The 14,923-nt window shown below is 39.8% G+C and overlaps 1 protein-coding gene across 5 annotated transcripts in view; it reads left to right on the top strand.

The window, feature by feature from the left end:
- SOS1 (SOS Ras/Rac guanine nucleotide exchange factor 1) overlaps positions 1-14,923 on the top strand; it is an 81,277-nt gene that overhangs the window by 28,398 nt on the left and 37,956 nt on the right. For all 5 annotated transcript variants that reach the window (XR_016281665.1, XR_016281666.1, XR_016281667.1 and 2 more), the window contains exons 9-10: positions 4,079-4,206; positions 4,878-5,533. Coding sequence is in view for 2 of the 5 variants with exons in the window: in XM_089529015.1 (XP_089385141.1) it covers positions 4,079-4,206; positions 4,878-5,533 (784 nt within the window). In the remaining 3 variants the exon portion in view is untranslated. The remainder of the gene's footprint in view (positions 1-4,078; positions 4,207-4,877; positions 5,534-14,923) is intronic.

Here is a 14,923-nt window from a genome sequence, read left to right as displayed (position 1 = left end):
TGGTGTTGTTGTATACCCACTGATTGTATAGAGTTTAGTAGTCAAAGAATCTTGCTGCAGAAGCAAGTATGCATTAAAAATACAACTGGTTCAACCTCAAATTATTATTATTATTATTATTATTATTTATATAGCGCTGTAGATTTGCACAGCGCTGTACATAAAAACAACAAATATAAAAGAGTAAACCTGCCTATGGCGTACAATCTAAGAAATGATAGGATAAAACACATAGCAATACAGGAAATGGTTCAATAAAACAGGCAACAAAAAGAACATCAGATAGCAAGTGACAATCATGCAATGTCTGGGAACGCTTCTCTGAACAGGATGGTCTTCAACTCCGTTTTGAAGCTGGTTAAAGAAGTGATGGCCCTTGCTCGCGAGGGAAGAAGGTTCCAGGAGTGAGGGGCAGCAAGTAAAAAGGGGCGAATCCTAGATGGGGCAGAGGAAATCCTGGGCTGGGACAGCCCACTTTGACTACCAGAACGGAGGGCCCTAGTGGGAAGGTGAGGAGAAAGAAGATCTGATAGGGGGGGCCAGCCCATGGAGGGCTTTAAATGTCGCCAGCAGAAGCTTGTACTGAATACAGAAAGGGAGGGGGAACCAGTGAAGGGATGCCAACAAAGGAGAGATATGGTCAGAGCGGTGAGCGAATGTGATAATGCGTGCAGCTGAATGCTGGACAGAAATTAAAGGACGGAGGTGAGAAAGAGGAAGCCCAGCCAGGAGGGTGTTACAGTAATCAAGTCGTGAGACCACTAGGACATGGACCAGGATCTTGGCAGTAGAGGCGGAGAGATATGGTCGGATTTTAGCAATATTGTACAAAAAGAATCGACAAGCCTTGGCTGTGGTCTGGATCTGGGGGATACATGACAGAGAAGAATCAAAGATAAAACCAAGACTGCGGGCTTGCTGGACTGGTTGAATAGAAATGTTGTCCACAGAGACAGAAAAGGAGTGTTGAAGGGTGGACTTAGGAGGAAAGACAAGAAGCTCCATCTTGAACATGTTGAGCTTCAAACGCTGATGGCGCATCCACTGCGAGACAGCTGTGAGACAAGACAAAACTTGCTGTTCAAGCCTTGGAGAAAGGTCAGGGGTGGAAAGATACAACTGGGTGTCATCGGCGTACAGATGGTAGGAAAAACCAAAAGAGCTAATGAGTTTACCTAAGGACAGTGTGTAGAGAGAAAACAGAAGGGGACCCAGAACAGAGCCCTGGGGAACTCCAACAGATAAGGAAATGGAGGATGAAGTCTGACTACCTGTGACCACTGCAAAAGATCTGTCTGACAAATAAGATCTAAACCAGTCGAGAACAGAGTCTGAGAACCCAAGGTCAGAGAGTATATCAACTAGAAGGCTGTGACAAACGGTGTCAAAGGCTGCAGACAAATCAAGAAGGATGAGAACAGAGTAAAGGCCATTAGCCTTGGCCTGTAAAAGGTCATTCGAGGTCTTAGTGAGAGCTGTCTTTGTAGAATGCTGTGGGCGGAAACCAGACTGAAAGGGATCGAGAATGGAGTTGGCTTCAAGAAACTCAAGATAGCGAGAGTAAACAACCCGTTGACATAACCTTTTCATAATATCTGCACTGTCAAATAATACACAATGTTTATCCATCTATATTTTTAAAATGTGCAAGTGTCTTAACTTGTTCTGCCCCAAAACTTCAGTGTGTACCTCTTCTGTAGGACATGAGGATTTAATTTCAAAATTTGGTGTGTGTGTGTCTGTATTTATACACCTTTTGTATCTTAAATTTAGCTTTGTAGCTAGTGCACTGATATTGGGTGAATCATAGTATTCCTCAATTTCTTCATTTGAGCCTGAGTTTCTTGCAATAATATTTCTGTAATTATTTTTCTTTCTGGAGTTTGTGTTTCATACCCCAGAACTAAAGCAAAACATTGTGTTGGGTTTTCTTCCTACTTTCTCTAGCCTAAATCTAAAATGTTAAGGCTTTTTTTAAAAAAGACTGTCAGTTGGCATAATTAATTTCATGCTGTTACTTCCCTTTTAGCAGACTGTTCTTTCTCCACTATTCCTTCCTTATAAAAAATACTACAGATTTCACAAAAATTCTAGATTCCAACATATACAAAACATTTTCTTTGGCATTCTCATTAACAATACCATTATTTCTTTTCAATAAAGATTCTTTATTTTGTATGTTAAAGAAAATATAAAAATTCATAAATTATCCAGTCATATAATAGTGGGGGTTTTTGGTTTGGTTTTTTGTTTTGTTTTGTATTGTTTTTTTGGTTGTTGTTGTTGTTGTTTTTTTTTTTTTTTTTTTTTTTTTTTTTGGTTTGGTTTTTGTTTTTATTTTTTTGGTGAAGTATAGTCATAATGGCTTTCAGCAAGAGAGGCTTGAAGTGGCTGTATAAAGGTTAAAGACAATACATGGTTTTGCAGTAAACTTCCATGATCACACTAGAATACATTTTTCATAGGTAATTTTTTTTTAAGTCAGAAGGTAGAAGCTAAAGGTCCTGCTTACCCAAAGACCTTTCCATTTGCATGGGAAGAGGTCATAAATTTTCCTCACCTTCTGCAGTATCTTGTGCTCCTTAAAAAGCTCTCTGAATGGCCTTCCATCTTCCAAAGCAAGTTTTCTGACTGCAGAAGCAAGGGAACAGGTAGATTTACCCCTACACAAAAGGAAGTGTTTGCTAATGCAAAAAGATCTTTGGCTCAAAACATATTTTTCATATTGCTGTGTTACACAAGCAGAAAATTGAACACTTCTACATTAGGGAAATCATAAGTGCTATAGATAGCTGACCTACACTTCTGTTTATCACTGCCTATTACCCTACTTCAGACAGCTGCTACATGTACAAAATAACTAGAAAGCATGATACATGTGTTCTGTTCTGGGAATGCATTTACTAACAGTTAGTGACTGTTCAATGAATCATGTAGGATTGCATTGAGCACATGCACATTTGAATATTTAAGGTGTTGGTATACTTCCCTTTCTAAAATCTTATCTTAAAGCAGTTTACAATCTTACTTAAAACATAAGAATATACTGTCATAATTCAGAGTCACTGTAGTATAGTGCTTTGAATATTGGACTGTGACTCTGGAGACCAGAGTTCGAATCCCCTCTGGGCCATGGAAACCTACTGGATAACCTTGGGTAAGTTATACTCTCTCAGCCTCGAAGGAAAGTAAAAGCAAAACAACCAAAGAAAAACCTCCCAACAAAACTTGCCAAGAAATCCATGTGATAGGTTCACCTTAGGGTCGCCATAAGTCCAAAATGATTTGAAGACACAAAACAGCAACACTTTGTGGTAAGGACAAAAAAGTTCAATTTTGTTCTCATAGACTAATATGCCTTTGTCCGTGTGTTTCTTGTGTTTCCCACATGCCCTGCCAACAGTCTTGGAGCTGAATATTTGGGATTGTCCTGTTTTTATCATTATAACAGACCTATGTGGTGCCTAGGAAGATGTCTTATACAGAGTTAGATTCTTGGTGCTGTTACCTCTGTCATGTCTACACTGACTGGCAGCAGCTCTGGGGTTTCAAGAAATAGTTTTTCTCAGCCCTGTCTGAAGGTTTTAAAAAGCTGGATGGCAGACTTCTCAGGCTTCTTTATAATACTATATTTAACAGGATCACAGTTTTCCATTCACAACACATGATGTTAACTGCCATTAAGTCAACTTCAACTTAACAGTGACTCTATAAATAAAAGACCTCCATGTCACCTCCATATCACCAACAACCCTCCTCAGGTCTTGCAAAGTCAGGGCTCTGGCTTCCTTGACTGGGTCTATTCATCTGTATCACAGCACATATCTTGTTCCATATCCAAGTTATCTCTGTAAGAGAAGCCAAAGTTAACAATTTCTATCTCATCTCTGAATCCTTTGGAAGGACATAAAATTTTGAATAGGCTTCTTGTATTCTTCTTATTCAAGACTGTTATTCTGTGATCTGTCAATTTGTTAATGTCATTACTATGGGAAGGACAGTACTTGCCACTTAAGGATGAAATCAGATTTGTAAACTTATATAGAACCATAAACTATCTTTCTTCTCGCACTCACAGCAATTAGAAGAAAAAAGTGAAGATGAAGAGGACAAAGAGTGTTTGAAACAAGCAATTACAGCTCTGCTTAATCTTCAGAGTAGTATGGAAAGAATATGCTCCAAAAGTCTTGCAAAGAGAAGGCTTAGGTAAACATATTTCCGCTTTCCTCCCTGTTTTTTAGCTCTGGACTGCTGTGTTATAAATTCAGGCTTTCCAGTTTCCTCTTTCAGTAAACAATGGACAAAGTAGCTTGTGACAAGCCTACTTTTTCAGAGGAAGTGACATCAAAGTCCAGATAGCTATTGTTTCAAAGTTCTCCAATGTGTGTGTGCCCTTCACACTTCTAGTGAATGCATCTTGAGAATCTACTGGTAAGCAGAAAGAAAAATAGCTTTTCATTAGCTTTACAGAAACAAAAGTATCTTGCAGATCCATTTGAAATGTAAAATGTTTGACAAATTTTCATGCAAATTCATGTTGTGGTGACTAGTACAGTTTATGCTATTATTAACTAAATAAGAGTATGATGTCAGATTTTTGTTTAAGGTGTTCACAATATTTGTTTTAAAAAACAATAATTTACACTATGCAGTACAATAAAAATTGATACGGCTAAACAGGAATGTTCACTCAGGTAGTGAACTTTTTTAAAAATTTGAAGTTATCTTGTGGAATTCATATTCCTATAACCTCTCTAGCTTAATATTTAGCAGAGAAACATGCATTAGTGGTTTTTTTGTGCTAATATATATGTGTGAATTTCTATTATTGCATGTGAATGTTACCATATTAATAATGTCTTGCTCCTCTTTCAAAGTGAATCTGCATGCCGTTTCTACAGTCAACAAATGAAAGGGAAGCAGCTTGCAATCAAGAAAATGAATGAAATCCAGAAGAACATTGATGGATGGGAGGGTAAAGACATTGGACAGTGCTGCAATGAATTTATAATGGAGGGGACACTCACACGTGTGGGTGCCAAGCATGAAAGACATATATTTCTCTTTGATGGGTTAATGATTTGTTGTAAGTCAAATCATGGCCAGCCGAGGCTGCCTGGTGCTAGCAATGCGGAATATCGTCTGAAAGAAAAGTTTCTCATGCGAAAGGTACAGATCAACGATAAAGATGACACTAATGAATACAAGCATGCCTTTGAAATCATTTTAAAAGATGAGAACAGTGTTATTTTTGCTGCTAAATCGGCTGAAGAGAAAAACAACTGGATGGCAGCCTTGATCTCTTTACAGTACAGAAGCACCTTGGAGCGCATGTTGGATGTAACAATGTTACAAGAAGAGAAGGAGGAGCAGATGAGATTTCCAAGCCCAGAGCTTTATAGGTTTGCAGAACCTGATTCTGAGGAGAATATTGTTTTTGAAGAAAATATGCAGCCCAAATCAGGAATCCCTATAATCAAGGCCGGAACGGTTGTTAAACTGATAGAGAGACTTACATACCACATGTATGCTGGTAAGGAATATTTCCAGGTCTCTAAAATATCTAAATTCCTTTTTTTAACCTGTCTTTCATTAACTCATAGAATCATCAGGCAATTATATAGGGAGTTACACAGTGTTGGTCTAAGTAGCAACTTGAAACTATAAAGTGTTATGCTTCGAATAATCTTAAGGAAAGGCTTTTTGTAGCTGTTGAGTGATAATGGTTGTAGGTGCATCTGCCTAGTAGTTTGGATGCTGAATCATTTAAGTCTGAGATAAAGAAAAAGGAGCTTGATTATTTAAACTTATCATCAGTATTTCAAAATTAATAAGCCTGTAGTTTTCTCCTTTGGGGAAGAAAACGTGCTCAGTTTAAAACTGCATGCAGTGCTTGTAAGCATCCAGAAGGATTAACAGATATTATCAGACTCATTTATCACATGTATATTCTTCAGCAGCAACCTGCTTACAGATAGATGACACTTTAAATAAAGCAACTATTAAACCAGGGAGATAGTAATTTTTTCCAATGCTCTTCACACATTTTCACTATAGAATGGACTATGCTGCCAGAAGAGAAGGAATTCATTTTTTACTTTTTTGTAATGGAGCAAATGTAAGCATGTAAGGAATATATCAATTTAGTTTTTAATAAACATAGATATATATGTGTTTTGCACCATTTGGGCCAGATAGAATGAAAGCTGGTCACTGTCAATTGCAGAAAATAATTTGAAATTGTAATTCATTAGTTAAGTGCGGAATCAAGTACTTTGACTTACAGGTTTCTAACCTTGTTAATCTACATTTTAATTTCCTATCTTGCTTTCTTTTTAATGTGCCTTGTTTATAAAAAAATATTTAAAGCTGTCAAATGTTGGATAAGCACTTTCTCGAAGGGGAAACAAGAAGGACAGATGCAGGACAAAGAAACACTTTGATCCTGAAATTATGTCTTGAAGTGCTGAGTGTTTGAGAGTAGTGGAGTGTGCTGATGTGCAAGCACTCTTATATTAGATAATTGTTTCTTTGCTACCTTTTGGTGTCATGTTCAGTTTCAGAAAATGAAAGTAACTCCATGGATGTGGACTACAGGAACATAAACTAAACTTGCCTCTTCTCTCATCCTCAACAAAAAATGTTCACAATGCTTTGTCTGTTCTGTGAAACAAACATTTTTGAGCCCAAGCAATCTAAATTCTCTTCTTAAGAAAGCATGATTTTTTTTTTGTAAATTACGAAAGCTCCATATTACTGTTATTTTACTATAAATTTGTGCACTTTATTGGGGCCTTGATTGCTATAGGACAAGAAATAATACTTAAGCCTTTTGCACCCAATCACTAAAAGTCTTATTCAGCCATTGCTTTGGCTTTTGATATTCTAGCAAGGTTTACTGATGTAACCTCAAATATTTTGTATAATCATAATGGTTAGAAATAAGCTTAAAATGAAAATAGATTCCAAGAAAACTGAATTCTGCCCCTACTATAATTCTTTCATACTTGCAGAATTTCAGCATTTATGTGGGCTCATGGAATTCCTATGAGAAAATGTACCTGCTTTTCCAGTCATTTTCCAGTCCTTCCTTTTCCATTAATATGCCAAGTGATCTCTTCCAACTTTATGGTTCCAGGGACGTAGCCAAGGGGAGGGTTCTTGGGGTCCGGACCCCCTCTTCCATTAGAAAAATGAATGGTGTGTGCTGCTGCACTGCCGCACCCAAGCCCCATTATAATGGTGGCACTTAGTCTGGACCCCCCCCCTCCCCCAATTCCTAAAATCCTGGCTACGTCCCTGATGGTTCTATGATTCTATTTGCTAAAATGGATGGTCCTGCTTTCCCTTCTTTATTCTTCCAGCTTTCTTTCTCTTTTAACTGTTGATGTTGTGTATTACCATGTGTCCATCTTCTTCTTCGTGGTCTCTGCGAATCATACAAATGGGTTTTACTGCACCTGCGCAGTGCTGTTCGGAATAGTCTAGAATCACTGGGCAAAGTACACTTTGCAACAATAAGAAACTTTTTGGCGGTAGCCCCGCCCCTCCTCTATAAAGCCCCGATTCTTTTATCTACATGTGAGATATGAGAGAATGGCCACATGACTAGTGCAGCATGTGGTGAGACTTAATGAAAAATGTGTTATGATCCCTCTTGGCAGCAAAATCATATATATGAGAGTGATGGAATTAGTTGCTTACCACTGCTATCTTCATGCTGTCTTTGATTGTGTATTCCTGCATGTCCAAGGGTCATCCTTGAGGGCCCTTGTGGTCTCTTCCAACTCTATGCTTCTGTGAAGCACAGTCACACACACACCCCACACACACATTTGCGGCTTTCACTTTTGTGGATTTGATTAATATGTTCACTCTAGGAATCACTAGGTTCTTCAGGGAAATTCTATGGGAAGTTGACCTAAGATTTGCACTGGAGGACCTAGAGATTCCTAGAGAAAACACTTCTCTAGGCATTAGTAGGTTCTCCTCTAGCAGCTGTTGACTATTGAGTTGCATTTGGAAGACTTGGAGATTGCTGGAGAGGTGTTCTCTTAGGCAAAGAGAATAGTGGTGTTTTTTTAATTTGCGGTTTTTCCGCATTCATAGGGGTCCTTTACCCCTAAACCCAGCAAATGTGTAGGGACCACTGTATTTATGTAAACCTCAGATGATACTGTGATCCTGCAAATTATGGCTGCCATGCATAAATTAGGGTACTCTGCTTTGCAAGTTAATTTGAGCGTGCATAGAGACTCAGGAATTCTTCCAATAGGTGATAGATATTCTCCCAACAGGTGATAGAACAATCTGCAAGCAAGGCAGCTCCAGATAAATTACTTTTTCTTTGGTTGAAACCCAGGGATGTCAAATGCAGAGCAAATATGAATTCCCATTGACTTTTGCACTAGACCAGAAAGAGCACTTCATCTTTGCTTTTCATCAGTCCTAGTCTTGAGAGGGTCTTTGCCTTTTAAAGAACTAGTCATTTTTTTTCCTCTACAAAAATGCAGCATAATAAAAATTTCATCAGTCCCTAAATGAAAAAATAAGTCCGGCAGTACCAAAAAATAAAAACTGTTTTCTTTTTTTTTAGAGTTCTTGCTACATTGTGTTAAGCAGCACTTGTACATAAATGGGTGGGGACAGGAAGTTAGTATTCTACAGGAGAACTTCCTCTTTGGAGAGGTATTTTTTAAGTATTCATTGGCCATCTGTTCCAATTGACTGAATTATAAACATTTGAATGTAACAGTACAAATACAGTCTTGATCTTAAACTACTAGTAGTGAAGATTTTGAAAGTGGCAGTCAAGTGTCCTTAACATATGTCTAGGATCATGTGCGGTTCTCCTACATAAAATTTAAGTTTTTAAAATATGAATTTTGACTACCACACCAAAGTCTCATTAGTTGTAGGTATTGTAAACAAGGAAATGGGCTGGATCTATTTTTTAAACTCCTGAGCTGAAGAAACAGTTGTTATCCATTGTGATCTCTGGAGTGGTCTCTAAAGTACGGGCTTTATATCTAAACAGCACTTTGTGGAGGAGAGTTTCAAAAGCTCAGCAACCTGGCAGGAACCCCTCCTCCTCCATCGGAGTGCATATTCTTCTACACATGTTCTTACTATTCCCCCTGAGTTCCTTTTCAGTTGCTAAGCTGGTGATTGGACTGATAACTGTACCTGAGATGCATAAAGAATTCTCCCATTACTTTTCAATCCCTGAAAGTCAGACTTGCAACATGTCAAATCATATATAATTCATCATCACTTTTGCATGGTAATACAAGATATTCTCCTCCTACAAACGGCAGGTTTGGTTGCTCTGATTTATGGGATACATGTTTTCATACTGCTCTTCAGCATTCTTAGCGTAATTTCCAGTTAGCTTTATAAATTTCCAATTACATGTTGTAGCTTTAAGCTATCCATCCCACTAGGATTTTTCTAAGACAGTGGCAGTTGTTGGTGTTCACATGTAACTGTAGTGTATCTCTGGCTCTCCCTACTTAGATGACTGGCTGTTGCTGACTCATTCCCACGCTTCCTTTGTCCTTTGTGCCTTCAGGTTCTAGGCTTTTGTTTTAAGGAGAGAACATGACAGTTGATTATTATAGATAAGGCAGTTCTTAGTTCTGATCTGATCCTGACCAATGGAGTAGACATTTTGACTGTGTTTGCCATCAGCATTCAGCTCTTTTCAGGCCTAATGGTAGTCATGACTACTGTAGTGCATTTCATCCACTTCTGTAACCAACTTCTCCACAAATGGATTATCAGATCATTTGACAATAGCCTAGTTCTTTGCAGAAACATTCTGAATATCCTAGAACACATAACCAAATTCTTGGCATGGTGGATTTGACTGGGACATCTGATAGGATATGTGTTTCCCCTGGTAGTTTCTGCATGTATGCAAATAATGAATATCTTGCTAACAGGCTGGGTGTGATAATGTGGAAGTTTATGCATTTGCTGTTGATTAGCTTCAGTAGAAAAGTATTTTTGCCAAGTACTATATGAAACTGGCAAGACCACCTCTGGCCTAAGAAAACCTTATGAAATCAATGGGATTACCATAAGTCAATAGGTGAAGGCGCGCACGCACACACACACACATATATACACACACAGTGCGCCCTTTTTTACGTGGGGGATTCGTTCTGCCCCCCCCCCCCCGTGTACACCGCATATGCATGGCGCAGCAGGACACGCACGCCACAGACACACGCCCCATTAGTCTTAATGGGATGTGCCGCCACGCGGGCTCCCTTGCAGCTTTTTATGCTGAAAGCCACGTATTGTGCATCCATGTATGACGCGGGCACACTGTGTGTGTGTCCTCAAGAGACTCCTTTTGGCATACACAGGTCAGATGGAGACAGGCAAAACTACCACAATGTTTTACTTGAATAAGCAGTCCCAAATACTTCTGAACATCACAGTTGACATTTGTCACTGTTGTTTTAATGGTAAATTTTCTTGGTAACAATAACAATTCACATAATGGACCATACCAATGTGCATATAGACAAAGTGAGGGGCAAAACAGACTGCCCCTTTCCCCCGTCATCCAAGGGGCTTCAGAGCGTGGCATTTTGACACCACATGCTCTGAAGCTGCCCGGGAGTAGGCTTTATGCTGCCCTGTTATCCACATATGGTTGGCTTCTGGGTGTTCCGGAAGCGTGGCCGGTGCAAAAAGAAGCAGCAATTTTCAGCTTCTTTTTGCACTGGCAAAAGGCAAATTGGGGCTGCAGCATTGCCGTAGCCCCAATCTGGCTTTCTCAAGGGCGGTTTCAAGCTTCCCCTTTGGGGCGGTCTGTTTCACCCCTAAGTTGAAATTTATCAGAATACCATATGTGAAGACTCCACTATGTGGTAGTGTGTCATCTTTTCTGACCATGTCATTCCTGAAAATGGATGTATTTCTGCTTTACCACAACCACCAGTTTGGAGTGAATATTCTTAGGTAGTGATCACCTTTTAGTGTTGAACAGAAAAGCCCACTTCTCTCTCTCACCACAAGAGCTCTGGCAGAAATCAAGAAGTATAGGGTGAAAGATTCACTGTTGTGTTTTGGTATCCATGCCAGTTGCAAGGTCTGCTTCTTATGATGATATCCCAGCATATTCAAGCTCCCTCAGAGGCCATATCTGATAATGCCAAGGTGCATTGCTTCTCTTCCCAGTATTCTGATCTGGCAGACCTGGCAGTAATAATAATAATTATTATTATTATTATTATTATTTATATACCGCCCTGTGGCAAACCAATCCGGGCGGTTAACAACAGTAAAATATAAAATATAACAATTAAAACACTTTATCCCTCCCCCCCCTTAAGACAATATTAAACAGTATAACATATTAAAAACACAATATCATCATAAAAACAGCAATTAAAACTAAAAACCCTGATATCCCTCTGTTGATCCTCAACCATCACTAAGATGGGGCCACGGGAGGAATGAGGGAATCAGGGAACCTGGGCCGGGATGGTTAGTCTGGAAAGGCCTGCCGGAAGAGATCCGTCTTGACCGCTTTTTTAAAGCTGTCTAATGATGTTATCTAACGGATCTCATTCGGCAGGTCGTTCCAGAGTTTGGGGGCGACAGCAGAGAACGCCCTCTGGGAGGTCGCCGCAAGCCTAGATTTTGAAGGCTGCAGTAAGTTCCTCCCAGAGGACCGGAGAGCGCGGGGAGGATTGTGCGGGAGGAGGCGGTCCCTGAGATAGCTTGGACCCAAGCCATTTAGGGCTTTAAAGGTGATAACCAACACCTTGTACTGGGCCCGGAAGCTGATAGGCAGCCAGTGGAGGGACCTCAAAACCGGAGTAATGTGGTCCCTCCTAGATGTTCCTGAGACAAGCCTGGCTGCCATGTTTTGAACCAGCTGTAATTTCCGAGTCAAGCACAGGGGTAGCCCCATGTAGAGTGCATTACAGAAGTCAAGGCGTGAGGTTACCAGCGCGTGCACAACCGTCTCGAGATCCCTTACTTCCAGAAAAGGGCGCAGCTGGCGTATCAGCCGAAGCTGATAACAGGCACTCCTGACCGTCACATTTACCTGATTTGTCATCAGGAGCGACGAGTCAAGGAGCACCCCCAGACTGCGAACACAGTCGCTGGAGGAGAGTGTGACCCCATCCAGGACTGGAGGTTGCAACCCAATTCTTGGTTTCGGGGCCGCTACCATGAGCACCTCCGTCTTGTCTGGATTCAGTTTCAATCTGTTTTTCCTTTTGTACAGCTTCAGTCTCTACCTTCCCTAGGTATCTTTCTTTGCATACAAGATCTGATAGACCCTTTCTGTTTATTTTACCCAGTGTACTGGTTTTGCTGACAGTTTGTGTATAAATGAAACAGAAGTGGATTCAGAACAATAGCTACTGATGGGGCATGGGCCATTTTGAATTACTGACCTTTCAGTTCAATGCAGGCAGTGCTCAAGGACTTTTATATGTCTTCTCATATGATTGCTTTTCCTCAGAGTTCTATGTATGGTACAGATTCCTTTCCAGTTCCTGATTTGATGCCTTTACTTTTAAAAGGACTTTCAACTTTTCCTCTTGTAGGGTTTTTCTGTTCTATTTATAAGCTTTGATATGTTGAATGCTTGTGCGTCAGCATAGTGTCCATTTCCTCTCTTAAGGCATTGAGGAGTGATTATTTATTATTATTTAGACATTGTTTTTAGCTCTTAAAATGCTTGTGTTAAGGAGATATTTATCACATAGACTTCCTACTCAGCTGTGTGTGTGTATTTTTAACTCAACTAGTTGGCTATTTGAAATTATTTATTTTCTAATCTTTGTTTGGAATTTATAATACAGCAAATTCAGATTCATTTTCCTCATCGTATTCCATTGCTACAAAAATCAGAAAATAAATACAAGCTTTATATCTAAATGAGCATACTGAAATGTTCTTATTTTCAGTGCAAGAATTTGCAGGCTATTTATAGTATTTGTAAATGCATTGTCTTAACACCATTGAAAAAGTAATGGAAATTAGGATTTACGCTGATTTCAGTGCACACATAAGAAAGCTTGGCTTATCATAATAGGGTGGGGGAAATCAAGTATGGGAGGTATACGTTGGGGAAGTAGTTGTGTAGGAGCCTGTTCAGCAAGGGCTCTGTTCAGCAAGACTTCTCTTTGTTGCTAGATAGGGCTAACATGTACTTTGTAAAAAGATGGGACTTGTCCCTAATTCCCCTGTCACCTTCCTTTTTTGGTCGTGTTAGGCTTTTTGGGGGGTGGGTGTGAGATTTCTAAGGATTTGAAAACAAAAATAAAAAGAGTGACATTGCTCTAGGTTAGTGGTCATCTATTCTCCAAATTTCACATTTTAACAGTCCAGTGGAGGAAGGGACTCCAAAAATCTCCAAAAATCTGCTTGATGAAAAGGGAGATTGTTTACAAAATAAAGAAAAGCATCATTATTTCCAGTGCCTTAAGTTGTTCTTATGTCATGGAGCAATTCTTCCTTCAAAATTAAATCCCATGTTTTATTTCATTGTGTGAAAAGATTAAGGTTATTGAAGTTTATTGGGGAGATTAAACTGAGTAAAATTCAGAAAGGTATCCTCCCAGAATTTATCAGGAATTGAGGAATGACTAATTGATTGGTGGGCCCATTATGTATAATAATATATAATTATTATTATTATTATTATTATTATTATTATTTGTATTCTGCTTAATCTCGAGGAATCCAAGCGGATTACAGCAGTAAAACAAGGTACAATTAAAAGAGAAATGCATTAAAAAACTGCAAGATCCCCATCCTTCCCCCTGTCATAAAAACATAATTAAACACTAAAAAGAGATTAAACCAAGATGAAAAGTTTAAAAAAAGATTAGTGTACAATAAAAATTAAAATGAAATTTAAAAAATTCAAGCGAAGTCCGGGTAGAGTAAAAGATAAAGATGGAGGATAATGGGAGAAAAAGAAGAAGAGGGGAGGGAGGTCAACAAGGATGTTCTAATTTGGAAAGGCCTGCCGGAAGAGAGCCAGCTTAATAGCCTTCTTAAAGGTTTCCAAGGTGGTAATCTGACAGATCTCGTCTGGCAGGTTGTTCCAGAGTCTAGGAGCAGCTGCTGGAAAGGATTGCTGGGTCCCTGCAGAAAGTCTAGTCCTCTTTGGTTGAAGCATATTCTTCCCAGCAGAACGAAGAGTGTGGGTAGGATGATATGGGAGAAGGCGCTCCCGCAAGAAGTCAGGACCCAAGCCATGTATGGCTTTAAAGGTTAAAACCAATACTTTGTATCTTGCCCGGAAACTAATAGGCAGCCAGTGAAGGGATTTTAAAACTGGTGTGATGTGGGAAGATCTAGGTGTGTCAGTAACCAACCTGGCTGCCATATTCTGTACCAACTGAAGTTTCCGAACTTGACACAAAGGTAGCCCCGTGTAGAGCGCGTTACAGAAGTCGAGCTTAAAACTGGTGTGATGTGGGAAGATCTAGGTGTGTCAGTAACCAACCTGGCTGCCATATTCTGTACCAACTGAAGTTTCCGAACTTGACACAAAGGTAGCCCCGTGTAGAGCGCGTTACAGAAGTCGAGCTGAGAGATTACCAGCACATGTACCAGTGTTTCAAGGTCTTCCTGCTCCAGGAAGGGGCACAGCTGACATATCAGTCAAAGCTGATAGCAAGTGCTCATGACCGTCGCGTCCACCTGAGCCATCAGGTGAAGAGATGAGTCCAGGAGCACCCCCAGACTGCGAACAGAGTCCTTCAGAGGAAGTGTGACCCCATCCAAAACTGGCTGGCATAACTCTATTCCCGGATTGGGGGAGTATAGGCAGAGGCGCTGGATACCTCTCCTAATGACTCTGTTTTAAAGCCGGCATTTTATCAGAGAGATTTTGTCTGCGAAGTGATTATTAAAAGTGTCACAGCAGGCTTTTGTA

Source organism: Sceloporus occidentalis, unplaced genomic scaffold (genome assembly GCF_023333645.1).
Source record: "Sceloporus occidentalis isolate IW3139 unplaced genomic scaffold, rSceOcc1.0.p SCAF_6, whole genome shotgun sequence".
Taxonomy (NCBI): domain Eukaryota; kingdom Metazoa; phylum Chordata; class Lepidosauria; order Squamata; family Phrynosomatidae; genus Sceloporus; species Sceloporus occidentalis.
The sequence above is the reverse complement of the archived record's forward strand: the minus strand, read 5'-3'. Positions and strand labels throughout refer to the sequence as shown.